This window comes from Acartia tonsa, chromosome 5 (assembly GCF_053477335.1).
Source record: "Acartia tonsa isolate MP-2025a chromosome 5, ASM5347733v1, whole genome shotgun sequence".
Taxonomy (NCBI): domain Eukaryota; kingdom Metazoa; phylum Arthropoda; class Copepoda; order Calanoida; family Acartiidae; genus Acartia; species Acartia tonsa.
In genome coordinates, this window is record NC_137264.1 from 1,117,067 (window position 1) to 1,138,262 (window position 21,196).

The 21,196-nt window shown below is 32.0% G+C and overlaps 2 protein-coding genes across 3 annotated transcripts in view; both read left to right on the top strand.

Annotated features, from left to right (window-relative positions):
- Nucleotides 1–21,196, top strand: part of LOC145318490 (uncharacterized) — a 221,458-nt gene that overhangs the window by 98,750 nt on the left and 101,512 nt on the right. The window lies entirely within an intron of this gene.
- On the top strand, nt 2,779–20,383 carry LOC145318498 (uncharacterized). Of its 2 annotated transcripts, XM_080159777.1 has the most exons (10): nt 2,779–2,826; nt 5,814–5,910; nt 8,178–8,231; nt 9,198–9,293; nt 14,121–14,204; nt 15,244–15,318; nt 15,992–16,056; nt 17,573–17,636; nt 18,584–18,643; nt 20,211–20,383. In XM_080159777.1, the coding sequence occupies exons 1-10, from the start codon at nt 2,798–2,800 to the stop codon at nt 20,289–20,291; spliced, it is 705 nt and encodes a 234-aa protein (XP_080015903.1). In that variant the 5' UTR covers nt 2,779–2,797; the 3' UTR covers nt 20,292–20,383. The 2 variants fall into 2 exon arrangements, with proteins under 2 accessions (XP_080015903.1, XP_080015904.1); XM_080159778.1 differs by lacking the exon at nt 18,584–18,643.

Consider the following 21,196-nt stretch of genomic DNA (forward strand, 5'->3'; position numbering starts at 1 on the left):
TCACCACTAAAATGATTTAAAGATCCAGCTCAGAATAAAAAAAATAGAAACTAAAAAAGATAAAAATTGAAGGCCCGGGCTAACAAAACGGGTATTGATTTTATGATTTTTATATAAATATTTATGGAAAATTGTCTGTTATATATTATATATGATTTTCAGAATGGCTTAGGACCTGTTTAATCCTGTGGATACTAATCGGCTTCGAAGACATACTAAAAAAAAGACTTAAAAACAAAATGTAAAATTACTTTTACTGCACTTTTTAAAAGCGAAGCTTTTCTATAATTCCGTCCGTCCGTCACTCCGTCCGTAACGGATAGCTTTTTTCGTTAATTTAGGCATGTTAGAATTGTCCTATCGATTTCAAACTTTGCATGGTGATTCCTTAGTAGTTGGGTACGATTTAGAAAGCGTAGCAACTCTATAATCATTACCAAAATGTCCGTATGTCCATTTTAAACATGTTGATTTTTTTACTTTTTTAACAATAAATTTTTATATGATCTAATTATCCAATTGATTTGATTTTTTGTACAATGATTCCAGGGACAACAAAGTACAATATTATAAGCGAAGCAACTCTATAATTAAGTCCTAAAAATGTAAGTATGTCCATAAACATTATTCTGTATCAAGCAGTTTTTCAACAAATTTACTTACAATTTTGCATCGACTCTTATACATTTATATTCTGATTATTCAGTTCTGACACTATACAAGTGTTAATGTCCGTTTGTCCTACCGTTTCAGCGCTTCGCTTTTATGGATGTTGTCATCCTTGTTGTAATAGTAAGTCAGACGGACGCACCGAAAATGACATTTACTTATAGTGTTGTATCTAGCTCCTTTTTGTTCAAACTTAATATTTTCATTTTAGTTGATTTTGGTAATAAAGGGTAAAACTTCAAAGTTGCCAAATAAATATAGGTAATATTTTTCATCTTATTGAAAATATTATGGTATAAAATATGGTATATATTTTACATCTAGATCTATCTTTAATATTTAATTTACTTTCAAAATTAACAAATAAAAAATGTATAAAGAATATAATATTTGGGTACCATGAAATGGCAGTAAGATTTAGTACGTACTGACAGTAACTGCTATAAGGTTCTGTCATTCATTTTGTTGTGAATTTTTGTAAGTGTGTTTCAAAAAGTTATTATAGGTATCTTAATCTGTATATATTTCTGTTATATTCTTACTGTTAGAATACTTATTTATCGCAACGTATTAGACAGCTTTCCGCGGATATTAAAATGACACATTATTAAGTTAAAACCAGTTTTGTTCCTAGTTAAAATTTTTTTATGATTTTCATTTTAATATTCGTGGACAATTGTCTGTATACGATGCTATACATGATTATTTAGTGTTGCTGATAAACGGTTCTAATCCAGCTGAAATTAATCTGTTTTGAAGCCACACTAGAAATTCCATTCTATGTAATACCGCGTATTACGACTGACATGTGTAATAGTTAATCTACAGATTTTTAAATTAATACCCTTAAACGAACCCTGCAAGAAATACACTGCTTTAACTGCTGAAAGACTGCCACGAGTAGACCCAATACCCAAAATTTGAAGCCTCCAGCTTCAATAACAAAAAAGTTAGACATTTCAAAATTATTTTTTAGTACAGTGCTCATGATAGAAATTTCAATATTAAATTACGTCGTCTAGAAGCAAACTTAAAAGCTCATTTTTGTCAGAAACTTAGGCTGCCTGCCAGTAATTGATATTATTTTTACAATAAAAACATTTCATTTTATAGTCGAAATTTCTTTTAAAATTTCTGTTTAAATTACATTTGTAAGCATAAAATCATAGCAGGAAAAAAAAATGAAACTAATGTAAGTAATACAGATGCTCAGCTGTGAATGGTTGTTCAGCAAACTTAACGCGGACTCGGCCTTCTGATTGGCTGGAAATCCTAAAGGCTGGCATTCTCACACTACAGTACTCTCAGTACAACGCAAATTAAACTGATTTATTTTGAATGATTTTGACTATAAAGAAGGGTGTTTTAATTGTAAAAATGTTATCAGTTACTGGCATGGCCAAAGTTTCTGCCAAAAATGAGCTTACATTTGTTTTTCTAGGCGACGTATTTTAATAATGAAATTTTTTTTATTAGCAATGAAAAACTTTCAAAGTTTTCATTGCACTAAAAATATCATTTTGAAATGTCTAACTTTTTTGTTATTGAAGCTGGAGCCTTAATTTTTTTCTATTGGGTCTACTCGTGGCAGTCTTTCAGTAGTTAAGCGGTATATTTCTTGCAGGGTTCCTTTTAAATTAGTAAAGGAAGGGGGCATTAGACTATGAAGTACACTGCTACCCAAAATTATATCTTATTCGTTACTAGCGGCTACGCCCCTAGAGGCCTCTAGGGGCACTTGAGGAGGAGAGAGACGAATTTAATAATTTTTTTTTTTTGGTGGGGGGGTTGGGGTGTCCCACTTCCCAAGAAAATAGTTTTAAACCTTCCCGGGACCTATGAGAAGCTACCCTGTTAAGAAGAACCCGATCGGTTCAGCGGTTAGCAAGATCCTTCGGTACAAACATACAAACACACAAACATCCTGTTACTTTATTATAAGGAGTTCATAAAGTTTGAGTTATTTCAATGAATTTTGATTGATGCGTTTTAAACTTACTGTCCAATCATTTAATCATACAGAAGGTATAATTTTGTTTATCCTAATTGGGGATGTTCTACTTATTTTCCATTGTCTTCCCTCTTTTGTTATTGAATTTTATTGATTTGTAATTTTCAGATAAGTGAAATGTTGATCAGATTTGGATTGGCTTTTTGGCAAGTTTCTGATAGTTTTTTATTACAATACTTATTTGTTTAAAAAAGGGGGGGGGGGGTTAATGCAACCATTTCTTAATCAGTGAGCAAATGGCACTTACAATTCGAATTTGGATCTGAGATTTTGTATGAGTAATCCTTGGTAGGTCTATTTTCCCTAAATCGAACAAAAAGTTGAAAAAGTAAAGGCTAACGGCTCAGCCGTTTAGCCGTTTTTTGGCTATTTTTAGGGCAAATCTGCCATAAATTATGTAGGAATCAACTTTTTGAAACATATTTTTGCTTTAAATCATGTGAAATGATACAAAAAATTTTTTTTTAGATTTCTTATTATTATTATTTGATTCTTTATTTGTCTTAACTATATACATAAAAAGTTAACATATGAATTATAAGAGTTATTATAACAATATTAAATAAGGACTAATCCAAGATATTCTCTTATAAAAAGTGTAAGTTCATTGTAAAGCAGAAGTAAGCAATACAAAGAAAGAAATTTTGCCGTTTAACATAAAAAGTGTACATTTAAATTAGATCAATACTAATTCAACATAATATCTTCTCAAAATATGTCCAATTTATACAAAAAAAAAATAAAACTTAAGTAAGTTCCAGAAAGAAAAATAATCGTCATCGAGAAGTAAAATATAATATTCATGATAAAAATATTAGGTCAATAGGTACTAATCCTTAATATAAAAATGTGTATAATGGATACACAGCTGAACTTAAAATTGTTAAGGAGGGATAAATAAGTGTGGCCTGTTAAATGAAAACTGCAGAATGCTTTAATGGGCAGATCACCAAAAGCTCCACCTCAAGATTATTGTTAAGGTTATATACTGACCCTCTATTGGATGAGGTAATTTTTCTTGAAGGTCTAAACGTCACCATATGAAAAACAGGCTTAAATTCATATGGTTAAAGTTAAGAATCACAAGAAATAATTATCCTCGGGATCATTCTTTTTTACTACACTTTATTTATCAATACCCACCTGTAGATTTTACAGGTGAGATGAAGTTGAGGTGAAATACTTAAGTGTGTCTAAAGATTTGGTGTGTTTGTTGTAAGTGTAGAGTATAGTATATATATATTACATACGAATTTAAATAAACAAACACTTTTTAAAAATGCCCTCATTTGCAGGTAGTTTTCTTTCTATACTCGATTTCTAGTACCAGCAACTAGCGGCTAGAACCGTTTGAAAACGTTTTGGAGCAGCATAGAGTATTATGTGGAGATAGGTTTTGTGATGATTTCCCTTGAAAATAGTTTTAAAAATGGCTAAACTGCTGAGCCGCCAGCCGTTACTTTTCCAACTTTTTGTTCAATTTAGGGAAAATAGACCTACCAAGGATTACTCATGCAAAATTCCAGATCAAAATTCGAATTAAGATAAAGATAAAGATTTATTTTCAAATCGGTTTAGTTATGATAAAAATATTACAAATCATTTACAGATATTATAAATCACATCATTAATATACTTTTACTATTGTGTTATCTACGATTATGAGGCATTCCATAAACCAGAGGTGTATTAAATGGGGCCTTCAGTGTTAGAGATAATTTAAGTATTTACATATTTAAAAAGTATTATGAAAATTGAAATGATGCATTAAAATAGGTGTTAAAAAATAACAAATAAGTTGATTATAATCCTAATCTAAGCTCTCTCACAAGCAGTGTTATATAAAATGGCTTTATTTTTTGTTAAATAATAATTAAGATAGAAAATCCGAATTGAAAGGTGTAAGATAATCAAAACCATGGCTATGCTAAGTTTAAATATGATTATCAGGAAAGCATTCATTGCATACAGCCTTAGTACATACTGTTTCAACTTGAATCATTAAATAAGCTGTAAGGTTTTTAATAAACATTTTACGTGGTTGGTAAGAATTAAGAAGATCATTAAAGCAATTTTTATTCCAAAGGTCAGGAAAACAGAAGTATGGGAGTTTTTCAATGCTTTTGAATTTAATAAGAGGGATATAAAAATGGTCACCGCCAATTCTCCTGTTGTTTCTTATGTTGTTATAAACCTCGTTTTTTCTTTTCCATGTCTCCTGGAAGAAGACTGGAAGTTTGTCATTCATATAATCATACATGAAAAGAAGTTTAGAGTAATCTGCTAATTGGGGGAGAGGCATAATATTTAATTTAGTAAACTTATCTGCTGTATGTGAGTTATATTTAGTGCCAGTAATTATTCTTATTGCTTTTTTCTGTAATTTAATCAATGGTTCAAGGTAAGATTTAGGACAGGATGACCAAATTGGTAAACAGTACAATAAATGAGAATGAATGAATGATACAGGGTGGTTAATGAATTTTTGCAAAGAATATTCTAAGTGCCATTTGCTCACTGATTACGAGATGGTTGCATTAACCCCCCCCCCCCCTTTATAATAGTTTCGTATTGTTCTAGGAATTATAAATCCAAAAGTCAAAAATAATGTACAGAAATAATCTTGCCAAGTTTAGGATTATTCTGAAATGTCTAATTAAACAATAAAAGCTACCTGTTACGTACGTGTGTAGTGGACTAACCTTGTAGAAAAGCTTCACTATTAAAAACGCTTTATTATAAACTAGCGGCTACGCCCCTAGAGGCCTCTAGGGGCACTTGAGAAGAGAGTCGAATTTAATAATTCAATTTCTTATTTTAGATTTTAAAAGAATAAGTTAAAAAATATTTTACGTTTGACGTTTATTTTTCGTTAAACTCTCTTTCTAAAATTGGGAAATTTTTTAAAAATTTAATTTTTCTAGGGAGGGTGGTGGTACCCTCCCCCAAAATAGTTATAAACCTTCCTGGGACATATGAGAATCTACCCTGTTAAGGAGAACCCGATCGGTTCAGCGGTTAGCGAGATCCTTCGGTACAGACACACAGATACACACACAGACAAACATCCTGTTACTTTAGTATAAGGATGTAGTCTTTGCTTCAAGAATTAAAACAAAATAAATATTTTCAGTTTGGTTGGCGGGTCTGTTTATGCTCCTTTCCCTAAGGGCCATCAGCTGAATTGGGCCAATCCATTCATAGATCCAACATGGGAACAACTAGAACCGGTTAGTATGTCTTCTAAGAACTTTATGTTTTGATCATACAAGAGTAGCTACTTAATTTTTTTATTTGTGATTTTTTTCTATTTCAACATTTTCTCTTAACTTGATACGATCTTTTTTAGAAGCAAAGCTAATCTATAATTCACTGCCTGTCCTACTTTATTGCTCTGAATGAAATGTGTATTTCACTATTGCTATTTATGATTGACATTTGAAATACTTGGTGAAGATTCTCTGTACCAAAGGGGGTGAAAGTTTGTACAGTTATAGGAAATAAAAATTCAGTATCAAATTTTGGACTGGCCGTTTGGGCTTGTTTTTATAGTTATCAACCTAATTCTTTTTGTAAACTCTCCTATATGATTGGATCTACCTGTAAAACTTTGAAAATTGAATTTTGGGACTTTCCTTCTAGGGGCTAGTGGGGCTAAAGACCCCCCCCCCCCAACACTAAAATTTTAAGTTTAGAGCTTATTTTTAAAGATATCGAGCTGATTTTTGAAATGGAAGCTTTTATTGCATAAATGGGTTGATTAGCCATCCCATATATCATTTTTGCACATTACTTCTGGGGGCTTGTAAGCTCAAAACTTAAAAAAATTTTATTTAGAGGTTTTTTTACTTTACATCTACTTTATAACTCAGTTTGGTCTTTTGACCATCTATGATAATTTGTCTTTGAAAATTGTGAAACCTTAGTCTCTTTGATCAAATGTTATAAACAGTTAAAGTTACGCCACAAAATAGATGTAAGTAAGCCTCTATAAAATAAATTATCTTATTGGGATAAATAATTACCACTGCAGTATATTTGCTTCCATCTGGACAGTTTTTTTCAGATTCACAACAAAAAAGCACACCAACTGTAATATAACTAACAAGTAACACACTAATACTTAGGACTGTTACAATAAGGATTTAATGTTTGTGGAATCTTAAGAATCTGAAACATTATTTCAGATTTTTTTAAAGCGAGGCTTTTCTATAATTACGGTCGGTCCGTCTGTCCGTAACGGATAGCTTTTTTTGTTAATTTAGGCATGTTAGAATTGTCCTATAGATTTCAAATTTTGCATGCTGATTCCTTTAGTAGTTAGGTACGATTTAGAAAGCATAGCAACTCTATAATCATCACTAAAATGTCCTGACGTCCATTTTAAAAATTTTTTTTTAATTTTTTAACAACAAATTTTTATGTGATCTAATCATCCGATTGATCTGATTTTTGGTATATTGATTCCTGGGACAACAAAGTATAATGTAATAAGCGAAGCAACTCTATAATTAAGTCCTAAAAATGTAAGTATGTCCATAAACATTATCCTGAATCAAGCAGTTTTCAACAAATTTACTTAAAATTTTGCTTTGACTCTTATACATTTATATTATGATTATTCAGTTCTGACACTATACAAGTGTTAATGTCCGTTTGTCATACCGTTTCAGTGCTTCGCTTTTATGGATGTTAACATCCTTGTTTAGTATTATTTAAATAATGTATATTAAAGAACTCTATTTACTTTTAATCATCTTTAGACGACAAATGTGGATAATCGAATTTTACATGGATGGCAACATCCAGAAGTAGCGAAGTACAAAAAATATTAATTGCTAGCATAATATTATTTTCTCTATGATCGCAAGTGTTTTATCACGCTCAAGTTTCCAGTAGTCATTATGGGAATAGTCCCTTTCGTAACATCGCCCCATAAGGGGCGATTCGTGGTTTTTTTTTAAATTGCTTTTTGTAGGTTATTTTGTTAGGGAATTGCCCCGCAGGGTTAGAGCCCCTGCAGTTGCTAGAAATAAGAGAAAAGCTACTGTAAAAAATACGAAGAATCGCCCCATAAGGTGCGATGTTACGAAAGGGACTATACCCGTCATTGTGGATGTACATATAAAGTGAATTATAGAGTATCTTCGCTTCAAAAAAGTAATATAATATTTATCAAATTTTTTTTTTTGAAATGTTGGTACTTTCTTATTTTTGTATTTAATAAAATAGGTTTTAATACTGAAAATGTTTCATCCAAAGACTTACTTATTAGTCGGGTAAAAGGAAATTTGATTCTGAGTAACAATTTTAAGTGAAAATGTTCCCACAATCCCCCTTCTTATCCACTTCCCTTTATTTATATCAAAATACACAGTTTTACGCCTACTCTTTGACAATAAAATATTTAATTTTTGGCAATTTCAAAAGGAATTAATTGGCTTAATATCAGCCCCTAATTGTTAGTATAGCAGCTACTCTATAAATTATATTTTAGGAGACTAGAAAGATGGTGTACGACAATTGGTTAAATAAGGAGCCTGAAAAGCTGGTAAATAATTTTTAGTATCACATCTACAAGAACGTCCAAGCTTTTTTGAGATAGGTTTTGTGACTAATATGCTCTTAAGATTGGCAAAACGGCTGAGCCGCCAGTCGTTACTTTTCCAACTTTTAGTTCGATTTAGGGAAAATAGACCTACCAAGGATTTTTCATGCAAAATTTCAGATCGAAATTCGAATTCTAAGTGCCATTTAATCACTGATTACGAGAAGGTTGCATTAACCCCCCCCCCCCCTTTAAGATTCCTAATGCTATTTTCCTGCCCTACGATAACGCATCCACTATATGCTAGAGGCGCTGTCACTAGGCTCTGATACAATGAAATCTCGTTTAATTTTTTTTCTTCATGAAAATACTTCTACATAAATCTTCATGCTATTTCGTTAGGATGAATCTTTTCTAAATGTTTGTCCTCAATTTTCTACTATTTTTTAAAAGCGAAGCTTTTCTATAATTAGGGTCGGTCCTTCCGTACGTCCGTAACGGATAGCTTTTTTCGGTAATTTAGGCATGTTAGAATTGTCCTATTGATTTCAAACTTTGCCTGATGATTCCTTAAGTAGTTATAAAAAGCGTAGCAACTCTTAAATCATTACCAGAATGTCCGTACGTCCATTTTAAACATGTTGATATTTTTACTTTTTTAACAACAATTTTTTATGTGATCTAATCATCCGATTGATCTGATTTTTTGTATACTAATTCCTGGGACAACAAAATACAATATTATAAGCAAAGCAACTCTATAACTAAGTCTTAAAAATGTTAGTATGTCCATAAACATTATTCTGTATCAAGCAGTTTTTCAACAAATTTACTTACAATTTTGCGTCGACTCTTAAACATTTATATTCTGATTATTCAGTTCTGACACTATAAAAGTGTTAATGTCCGTTTGTCCTACAGTTTCAGTGCTTCGCTTTTATGGATGTTGTCATCCTTGTTTTTGTTAAGGCTTTAATGGACTATCTTGAGTACAGTGATAGAAGAAAACTTGCAGATTCTTCAGCTTGGAGCGAGGCTAAAGAACTTTTCAAAGCTACCAAGGACGTAAGTATTAGTTTAAGGAGCTATGGTAAAAAAGCCTAATGGCAATACGAAGGGGGGGTGGGGGGAAGTTTTGACACTTTTGCCTAAAAAGTGAGTATAGGCTTTATCTTTGGACTGAGAGGATAGGCTATTAGGGACAAAATTATTCTTATGATACATTTTCCCAAGTTTTAAGAATTTTTGTAAAGGCCTCCAGGTGGTCTCTGGACAGGTAAAAACCAAAATAAATTTTTTTGTTTTGAAGATTTAGAGGTCAATTCATATAACAAAATAAGAATATTTTTAAATATTTTTTACACATTTAAGAAAATAGATGCATATTTTGCTGAATAAGTTAACCTCTATCTTGTTAAAAAACTATATTATTTTACCTGTCAAGAGACCAACTAGAGGTCTGCAGCTCCAGAACCTGGAGGCCTGCAGCTCCTAAACCTGGAGGCCTATCCAAAAACTCTTAAACCTTGGGAAAATTCACCATATAGGAATGATTTTTCTTTTATAACCTATCCTCTGAGTCAAAAGATAAAGCCTATACTCACGGTTTCCGCAAATGTGTCAAAACTTCCCCCCCCTCTTGTTTCATTAAATTATTAGTAGTGAACCTGCTCTATAATTTGAAATATCAGTCAGTTCTGTAGAAACGATATGCAGTCGAAACTTGTTGTCGACATTCCCACTTGTTGTCGACATTCCCATAATTTTGGAGCATACCTAACTTGTAGACATGGAGGTCGGACTGCTTTAAAGTAGCTTTTATATTTTTTGCAATTTGCGCCATATCATTCTTATCAATCTTACAATGAAAAATTCGTTATTAGAACAAAACGTAGCAAGTGTAGTAAGATAAATGTTATCTGATAACGTTTGTTCCGTTTGGACGGTTTGTCCTCTTTTGTGGAGTTGGTCTTTTTTTTATTTCGTATCGGCGAATCAGCAAAACTGACCAAGCTAAAGGGGACTATCCACGAACGAGAGCAAGTGATTCTAAGCACCTTCCAGCATTGATCCATAGTATTTTTTTAGTGAATATGCTAGGTTTATGATTAATATTTGGTTTATCAACTAAAAAGTTAGGTTTCACCATGATTTTATACGAAAATTTAGGAAAATGAAAAAAGAAAATGTTAGGAATAATTTGGTGCATTATCATCAAATGTTTTGATGAGTTCAAACTGTTGTTTAAAAGCTTAATGCTAAAGTATATTATTTTGATTAAAAGGTATTATCCTCTTAGAAATTTTTTTTTCAATATCGAAAATTTTAGTACTCCCTCCCCCCCCCCCCCCCCCCCCCCCGACAGCGAACTATGAACTCTGGCCGCAGCGCTCGGCTCCCTAGCCTGCCTAGCCGCAGTGCTCGGCCCCCTTGCCTGCCTAGCCGCAGCGCTCGGCCCCCTTGCCTGCCTAGCCACAGCGCTCGGCTCCCTAGCCTAAAACCTAACCTAACGTAAAATAGTTGTTCGTCGGTAGTCAGGAGGAACAAAATTGGAAAAAAATTTTAAAAAAATTTCTAAGAGGATAACGCCGATTAAAAATGTATATTTATAAAAAAGGGTTGGTAACTTGTAATTTTGTAAACAGTTTAATTAATGTACTTATACAATTTACAGCATTCGATGCTTTTCTGCCGTGTTATTTTATTTTACCCTTTAAACTCAACAAAGCGTTTGTTGATATTGTATAAAAAATGCTTTACATTTCAAAATTTATTTCCTATAAAATAATGGTAAAACCTAACTATTTAGTCGATAAACCTATTATATTCACTAAAACAATATAATAGGATCAATGCTGGAAGGTGCTTAGAATCACTTGCTCTCATTCGTGGATAGTTCCCTTTGCTTAATTAACTTCACTAAGAGGCGCGATTGATAAGGGGGGGGGGAAGTTTGTACAGTTATAGGAAATGAAATTCAGTATAAAAGTTTGGGAGGGCCGTGTGGGCTTGTTTTTATAGATATCAACCTAATTCTTTTTGTAGGCTCTCTTATATGACTGGATGTACACATAAAACTTTGAAAAACAAAACCCCCCAAACACTAAAAATATGAGTTCTGAGCTTATATTTAAAGATATCAACCTGATTTTTTTTAAATAATACTTTTTTTAACATAACTGAATCAATGAACCATTACAGATTTCATTTTGGGACTTTCCTTCTTGGAGCTTGTGGAGCACAAAAACCCCCAAACGCTAAAAATATGAGTTCTGAGCTTATTTTTTAAGATATCAACCGGATTTTTTAAAATAATACTTTTTTAACATAACTGAATCAACAGACCATTACAGATTTTATTTTGGGACTTTCCTTCTTGGGGCTTGTGGAGCAAAAGACCCCCCAAAACACTAAAAATATGAGTTCTGAGCTTATTTTTAAAGATATCAACCTGATTTTTTAAAAATAATAATTTTTTAACATAACTGAATCAACGAACCATTACAGATTTCATTTTGGGACTTTCCTTCTAGGGGCTTGTGGAGCAAAAGACCCCCAAAAACACTAAAAATATGCGTTCTGAGCTCATTTTTAAAGATACCAACCTGATTTTTTAAAAATAATATGTTTTTAACATAACTGAATCAACGAACCATTACAGATTTCATTTTGGGGCTTTTCTTCTAGGGGCTTGTGGAGCAAAAGACCCCCCAAACACTAAAAATATGAGTTCTGAGCTTATTTAAAGATATCAACCTGATTTTTTAAAATAATTATTTTTTAACATAACTGAATCAACGAACCATTACAGATTTCATTTTGGGACTTTCCTTCTTGGGGCTTGTGGAGCACAAAAAAAACCCAAACACTAAAAATATGAGTTCTGAGCTTATTTTTAAAGATACCAACCTGATTTTTTTAAATAATACTTTTTTAACATAACTGAATTAATGAACCATTACAGATTTCATTTTGGGACTTTTCTTCTAGGGGCTTGTGGTGCGAAAGACCCCCAAACACCAAAAAATATGAGTTCTGAGCTTATTTTTAAAGATATTAACCTGATTTTTTTAAAATAATACTTTTTTAACATAACTGAATCAACGAACCATTACAGATTTCATTTTATGACTTTCCTTCTAGGGGCTTGTGGAGCAAAAGACCCCCCAAAACAATAAAAATATGCGTTCTGAGCTTATTTTTAAAGATATCAACCTGATTTTTTCAATAATACTTTTTTTAACATAACCGAATCAATGAACAATTACAGATTTCATTTTGGGACTTTCCTTCTAGGGGCTTGTGGAGCAAAAAAAAAAAAAAAACACTAAAAATATGAGTTCTAAGCTTATTTTAAAAGATATCAACCTGATCATCACAAAATGAAATCTGTAATGGTTCGTTGATTTGGTTATGTTACAAAAGTATTATTTTAAAAAAATCAGGTTGATATTTTTAAAAATAAGCTCGGAACTCATAATTTTAGTGTTTTTGGGGGTCTTTTTCTCCACTAGACCCTAAAAGGAAAGTCCAAAATGAAGTCTGTAATAGTTCCTTAATATAGGTATGTTAAGAAAGTTTTCTTTAAAAAAATTAGGTTGACATCTTTAAATAAGCTCAGAACTCATATTTTTAGTGGTTTTGGGGTCTTTTGCTCCACAAGCCCCTAGAAGAAAAGTCCCAAAATGAAATCTATAATGGTTTGTTGATTCGGTTATGCTAAAAAAGTATTATGAAACAAATCAGGTTGGTATCTTTAGAAATAAGCTCAGAACGCATATTTTTAGTGTTTTTGGGGGTCTTTTTCTCCACAAGCCCCTAGAAGGAAAGTCCCAAAATGAAATCTGTAATGGTTCAATGATTCAGTTATGTTAAAAAAGTATTATTTTTAAAAAATCAGGTTGATATCTTTAAAAATAAGCTCAGAACTCATTTTTAGTGTTTTGGGGGGTTTTTGTGCTCCACAAGCCCCAATAAGGAAAGTCCCAAAATGAAATCTGTAATGGTTTGTTGATTCAGTTATGTTAAAAAAGTATTATTTAAAAAAAAATCCGGTTGATATCTTTAAAAATAAGCTCAGCACTCATTTTTTAGTGTTTGAGGGGTTTTTGTGCTCCACAAGCCCCAAGAAGGAAAGTCCCAAAATGAAATCTGTAATGGTTCATTGATTCAGTTATGTTAAAAAAAGTATTATTTAAAAAAAATCAGGTTGATATCTTTAAATATAAGCTCAGAACTCATATTTTTAGTGTTTGGGGGGTTTTGTGCTCCACAAGCCCAAAGAAGGAAAGTCCCAAAATGAAATCTGTAATGGTTCGTTGATTCAGTTATGTTAAAAAAGTATTATTTTAAAAAATCAGGTTGATATCTTTAAAAATAAGCTCAGAACTCGTATTTTTAGTGTTTGGGGGTTTTTGTGCTCCACAAGCCCCAAGAAGGAAAGTCCCAAAATGAAATCTGTAATGGTTCGTTGATTCAGTTATGTTAAAAAAGTATTATTAAAAAAAATCAGGTTGATAACTTTAAAAATAAGCTCAGAACTCATATTTTTTGTGTTTGGGGGGTTTTTGTGCTCCACAAGCCCCAAGAAGGAAAGTACCGAAATTTAATTTTCAAAGTTTTATGTGTACATCCAGTCATATAAGAGAGCCTACAAAAAGAATTAGGTTGATAACTATAAAAACAAGCCCACACGGCCCTCCCAAATTTTTATACTGAATTTCATTTCCTATAACTGTACAAACTTCCCCCCCCCCCCTTAATATTTTTTTCTTTGAAATATATATTTCGTAATGAAGGAGCATTAGTTACTAATTTAAATGTTATGGATAAGATAGATTTATAACTGTTAACAGTAATACATTTATTATCTACGACATGTTTATATTTTAGGAACTGGGAGACGCTTTCTATAATGGTTACAAAGCTCCAAGTTATACAACTGAGGTAGAAATGGTGGGAACTAAAGAGAAACCAGTAAGTTTATTTAATATAAATTAGCGGCTATGACCCTCAAGGCTTCTAGGGGCACCTGAGAAAGGGGGGAGGGGAGGTCGACCCTCTTATTTTTTTTCTAGGTGCGATTTTTCTTTGGAGGGTGGGGGTACCATCCCTAAAAAAGTCTTAATAGGACCTATACGATCCTACATTGTAAAGGAGAATTATATCGCTTCAGCGGTTTGGGAGATCCTTTGATACAGACGAACAGTCACACTCCTAGACATACTATCATATAAGGAACTAGCGGCTTCGCCCCAAGCCTCTAGGGGCTTTGCCCCAAGAGGTCTAATCAAACCAATTTTTCTTATTTTTGATTTAAAAGAAAAAAAATTTTTGGGGGGTATTTTTTATTTTTGGGGGTGTCCCAACCCCCAAGAAAATAGTTATAAACCTTCCTGGGACCTATGAGAAGCTACTCTGTAAAGAAGAACCCGATCCGATCAGCAGTTAGCGAGATCCTTTGCTAAAAACAGACAGACAAACAAACAGACAGACAGACATCGTCTTCTTTGTATTATAGATAACAGCTGCGCCCCTAAAATTCTAGGGGGGAACCTGAATAAGGAACCCCCCCCCCCCCCCCAAATTACCTTAATTTTGAGTTATAAAAGCAAATTTTTTTTGTGGCTGCTAATCAAATAAATTTTTGGTTGCAGCAGCTGAACCGGATTTTAAATAAAACTCTTGGAGGGGTTTTTACGAAATGCACTTAAACTTAATTTAGTGAACCGCATATTTTTTGCTAGTTAATGGGTTAAACTAAATTTATATGGCATATATTTGAAAGAATTTCAATTTTCTACCACGGAGTTTTTAAAATATCAAGATTTTTTGTGATATATGCATTTTAAAAAGATGATTTTCAAGTCTTGATATTTTAAAACTACGTGGTAGAAAATTGAAATTAAAATGCCATATAGATGTAGTTTAACCAATTAACCAGGAAAAAATATGTGGTTCACTAAATTAAGTTCAAATGCCTTTCGTGAAACTACCCCTTTGTTGTATTATTCAGGGAAAGGTAAAGGCTACCACTCGCCACAGGATTGGAAGTCAAATTCATTGGGAGAATTTCATGAGCGCATTTCAGGTAAACAAGAGTTTTTTTAGCACCGACGATCTTAAAAAAGAAAAATCTTATCTAAAATTAGATTTAATTTTTTAAAATATACTTTTGTTCATTTTTCAATTAGTTTCTTTAATACCTATTGGTGCTGATAGATTAAATACTTTCTACTTAAGACACAACATATAACATTAACAATTAGATGGTATACAAATAGTTTGAAACACTAAAGAACAATACACTGGGTTTACCTTGCCAGAGAAAACTCTCATAAAATAGGTCTTTCAGAGCATATTTGCTTTCTGCGAGTTATGTGTTTTGTTGAGTCTTGTCGGTTCTTAATTTGTTTTCTCGTATTCATTCGAATCCGGTGGATAGGAACCGGTTCTCATCCATACGAAAAAACTATGTCTAGCATCGTATTATATCCAGTTTTCTATGAATATAGAAATGTACAATCATAAGATTAAAACCAGTTTTTTTAGCCGGTGCCTCCGGCACTTCGGGGCTAAAAAAACTAGTTTTAATCTTATAATTGTACATTCTATATCCGCGGAAAGCCCTTTATAATACGATACGAGAAATAACTATTCATTCTTACTTTTGCAATTTATAGGATATGTTGTGAAAATGTACGTTCTTGGTTATTAAAAAGGTTCCATTTTAATGTGGCCTACATGCGACATATTTATTTTAGTTGGCACTCCACATAAGATTAGCAGAGAAGCGAGCTTTCTACCAATACATGCTTGAGAAGGTCAGGTAGGCAATAGTTTCTACCAATACATGCTTGAGAAGGTAAGGTAGGCAATAGTTTCTACCAATACATGCTTGAGAAGGTCAGGTAGGCAATAGTTTCTACAAATACATGCTTGAGAAGGTCAGGTAGGCAATAGGTTTATTACGATAGTTGGGTTGTCAGGCATTAAAATCAGACCAACCTATAATGAATTCATAGCAGACGTTTTTTTTTATTTTATGATACAATCCAATAATACGAGCTAGCTTTATCTTTAGCAATTCAACTATTTATAGCTGACGAATTTGATATAAAATGAAATGTAACCAAATTTTTTTTAAAACTACATGTTCTTACCTATATTCTGAATATATTACTCATACACTTCTGTTCTTATAAGTCCGATTTGCTGATTATGGATTTAGATCTACTATATTTATTACAGGGAATATTAAATAATTGTTTTTCAGTTTAAAAAGTTAATTTTCAGGTCTTTGAATTTGTTGGTTAGTTAATAATGAATAGCAAATATTTTGGCGAAAAAAATTTAGAGTTTTTTTTAAAGCTTATAAAACTAACCAAACTACTGGATCTTTGGAAATAGGATAATGGACTATTTGAAGGGGGAATTGGAATACCTTTAAGTGCATTTGTAACTGATTGCTTTCATTTTTTTTATTTATTTTAAACAATATGTTTTAAATTCGCATTTTTATTCATCAGAAAAGTCAGAAAATATACCTTTGCTACTGATCGTAATCGTCCTTGTTTTTTTTAAGTAGCGAAGCTACTCTTTTAATGCCAAATGTTAGACACAAATTGGAGCAAACATAATTTTCTCGATTCCTATTTAAGATAGAAATCTGAAACTTCTCGTCAATATTTCCATCATTATGGAGTATGATTAACTATAAAATCTCTATGGCAGACGGGCTGCTTTTCAGCTATTTCAAAAGAGGACTATCCACGAACAAGAGCAAGTGATTCTAAGCACCTTCTAGAATTGACCCATAGTATTTTTTTAGTTAATATACTAGGTTTATGTTTAATATTTGCTTTATCGACTAAAAAGTTAGGTTTCACCTTGGTTTTATATGAAAAAAACTTTAAAATGTAAATCAATTTTTAAAGCAATATCAAATGCTTTGTTGAGTTTAAAGGACAAAATAAAATAACACTGCAGAAAAGCATCAAATGTTGTAAATTGCAAAAGTACATTAATTAAACTGTTTACAACTTACAAGTTACCAACCCTTTTTCTAAATATACATTTTTAATCACATTAATATACTTTTGTGTCAAAGCTTTTAAACAACAGTTTTAACTCATCAAAACATTCGATGATATTGCACCAAACAATGCTTAACATTTCAAAGTTTTTTCATATAAAACTATGGTGAAACCTTACTTTTTATTCGATAAAGTAAATATTAAACATAACCTAGTATATTCACTAATAAAATACTATGGGTCAATGCTGAAAGATGCTTAGAATCACTTGCTCTTGTTCGTGGATAGTCCTCTTTATAATTTATCTAGGAAACACGGTGAGAAGAAAAAGGAGGAAGAAAAGAATGTTAAAACAAATGTTGAAGTAGTGAAGGTTCTAATTTGAAAAGTGTAGCTACTCTTTAATTAGGATGAATTGATTGGTTTTTTAAGGATGCTTCATAGAGGTTGTAGGATGGTTTCAGGCTATTTTTAAGTTATAAATTTAGGTTAAGGCTATTTTCTACCGCCCCTTCTTATGATGCAGAGAGAGTCCCTAAATGATATGAATTATAAAGATGATATTGGTTGGTCGGCAAAATCCTCACGTACTTAAGGTGGAGACAAAGGTAATCTCCCCCCCCCCTCTCTTCCATTTCAATTCTATATAATTAGAAATAAAAAAAAATGGAGGGGGAATTTCTATTTGAGAGGGTGGTGGCTGCTTCTCCAACAACCACTTGCATATACATGCACACACAGACCGACAGAGAGATAGACATTTTGTTATTTTTAAAAGCGAAGCTTTTCTATAATTAGGGTCGGTCCGTCCGTCCGTAACGGATAGCTTTTTTCGTTAATTTAGGCATGTTAGAATTGTCCTATTGATGTAAACTTTGCATGGTGATTCCTGTAGTAGTTAGGTACGATTTAGAAAGCGTAGCAACTCTATAATCATTACCAGAATGTTCGTACGTCCATTTTAAACATGTTGATTTTTTTTACTTTTTAACAACTAATTTTTATGTGATCTAATCATTCGATTGATCTGATTTTTGGTATACTGATTTTTGGGACTACAAAGTACAATTTTATAAGCGAAGCAACTCTATAATCAAATCCTAAAGTTGTAAGTATGTCCATAAACATTATTCTGTATCAAGCAGTTTTTCAACAATTTTACTTACAATTTTGATTCGATTCTTATACATTTATATTCTAAATTATTCAGTTCTGATTTTATACAAGTGTTAATGTCCGTTTGTCCTACCGTTTCAGTGCTTCGCTTTTATAGATGTTGTCATCCTTGTTTAATTAAGGATTAATAAACATAATTTTTAGAATAAAGTGAAGGGGTCTTATTTCAAATTCATGGACAAATATCGTGAGAAGCTGTTTAAGGTATTTTCTCGTATTCATTCGAATCCGGTGGATAGGAACCGGTTCTCATCCATACGAAAAAACTATGTCTAGCATCGAATTATATCCAGCTTTCTACGAATATAAAATGTACAATCATAAGATTAAAACCAGTTTTTTTAGCCGGTGCCTTAGTCACCTCGGGGCTAAAAAAAACTGGTTTTAATCTCATAATTGTACATTCTATATCCGCGGAAAGCTGTTTATAATACGATGCGAGAAATAACTAATATATTTGGTTGTTTTTAAAATCCATGTCTTTAAGGTTTTTACGGACATTGCATTGTGCACAAAAATGTACATAAAAGCAGTGGGATGGAGAGGGATTTGCTAGAGGGGGGGAGGGGGTCTTTAGCGATTTTTGACCTACTAAAAGTCTGACAAGCCTCCACAAAGGGTATAGTAGCTTTTGAAAAATTTCATAAAGTTGTGAGTAAGCTTCCAGTCAAATGCGCTTATTAAGTCTAACTTTTCTTAATGTTGACCAATCGCATAGTATAATTAAAGCAAATTTAAAAACAGTGGGACCTAAAATAAGCTTACTCACAACTTTACACAATCAATTTTTCAAAAGCTATTATTTTCTTAGTTAATTATTAAACGCCCCTTTAAACTTAAATGGGTTCGACTTTTTTCCTTCACAAAACCTTTTTTGTAATAAGGGGGGGGGGGGGGTTTAATGCAACCATCTCGTAATCAGTGAGCAAATGGCACTTAGAATTCGAATTTCGACCTGAAATTTTGCATGAGTAATCCTAGGTAGGTCTTTTTTCCCTAAATTGAACAAAAAGTTGGAAAAGTAGCGGCTAACGGCTGGCGGCTCAGCAGTTTTGCCATTTTTCGGCTACCTATTCTTCAAATTAGTCACGAAACCTATCTCCACATAATACTCTTTGCGTCCCCATAATGCTATCAAACGGTTCTAGATGGTAGCTGTTGGTACTAGAAGTTTTAAAAATGGTTTTTGCTATCATTTAACCTGAATTAAACCAAAAATATGTTTTAAACAGTTGATTCCTACGTAATTGATTACGGATTTACCCTAAAAATAGGCAAAAAACGGCTAAACGGCTGAGCTGCCAGCCGTTACTTTTCCAACTTTTTGTTCAATTTAGGGAAAATAAACCTACCAAGGATTACTCATGCAAAAGTTCATATCGAAATACGAATTCTAAGTGCCATTTGCTCACTGATTACGAAATGGTTGCATTAAACCCTCCCTTAGTATTTTATATTTCCTTATGGCTCAAAATATCTTTTTTTCCCTATTAAAAAGTCTTTAAAAATTAATATATTTTATTTGCCTGATCACAGACAAATGTCTACAAAGCCTTTATTATATTATTTAGTTATTAAGCTTGAAAACTTTTAAACTAAATTCTCAATCCTTAAAAATGACCATATCATAAAATTAAGCTAGCTTGAGTATAATAGTCACAAGCTGTGCCTATATTTAAATTTTGCGGTTGTTGAATCTATTCAAATATAAAAATTAACCTGTTGTCTTAACAATTTTGACTATATTTTAAATTAATTTGTTGTTTTTTAGCTTTGGTCAAAAGCTGAGGAAGTAAAAAAAGATGTGAAGAAAGAAGTTGAAAAAGTTGGAATCAAAATAAAAAGAAAATAAATTAATTTTACTGTGATAACTATCATTCTTATATAAATTATGTATTTCTTGAATATTTAAATAAAAAATATATTTGCATCATAATACTAAAACTATTTTATTTGTTCAAGGTATTATCATATAAAGGGTTTGAAATGGATTTTCATTATATCATAAAATATCCTATTTTAAAAAGAATTCTATTAAGTTACTCATTAACTAAATTCCTTTAAAAGAGGACTATTCACGAACGAGAGCACGTGATTCTAAGGACCTTCCAGCATTGATCCTAAGTATTTTCTTTCAGAATATAATAGGTCACCATTAATTATTAATATTTGCTCATATACTGTATTTTCTTGTATTCATATCGTTACTAGATTATGAAACTCGTGTATTATTATCTTCACACAATTATTGTGGTCTCAATTATTTATGGACAATTAAAGACACCTCAAACTTGATCAACAAAACGTTTGATAGAATTTTGACTAAAAATGCTGGACATTTATTTACTTTTCTTCAACTTAGTGGTGAAACGTAAATTTTCTCATTAATGGTGACCTATAATATTCTGAAAGAAAATTATTAGGATCAATGCTGGAAGGTACTTTGAATCACGTGCTCTTGTTCGTGGATAGTTCCCTTTAGTTTTATCCTTTATCGATATTGACGTAGTTTATTTCGTAAAAAAATACTTAAATTTTACTTAGGTATTGTTTTTTCTTTTTAATTTTTTAAGGTTGTTTTTCGTTTATAATAGTTATTTCTTTCATCGTATTATAAACAGCTTTCCGCGGATATAGAATGTACAATTATTAGATTAAAACCAGTTTTTTTACCCCGAGGTGCCGAAGGCACGGGCTAAAAAACTGGTTTTAATCTTATGATTGATCCACCGGATTCGAATGAATTATAAGATTAAA

Excerpts from the sequence above, each read along its gene's own strand:
- LOC145318498 (XM_080159777.1), top strand. The coding sequence starts at position 2,798 with ATGTTGATCAGATTTGGATTGGCTTTTTG. Across the intron at positions 16,057-17,572 it reads TACATGCTTGAGAAGGTCAG|GAAACACGGTGAGAAGAAAA; the intron begins GTAGGCAATAGT and ends TAATTTATCTAG. Across the intron at positions 18,644-20,210 it reads ATCGTGAGAAGCTGTTTAAG|CTTTGGTCAAAAGCTGAGGA; the intron begins GTATTTTCTCGT and ends GTTGTTTTTTAG.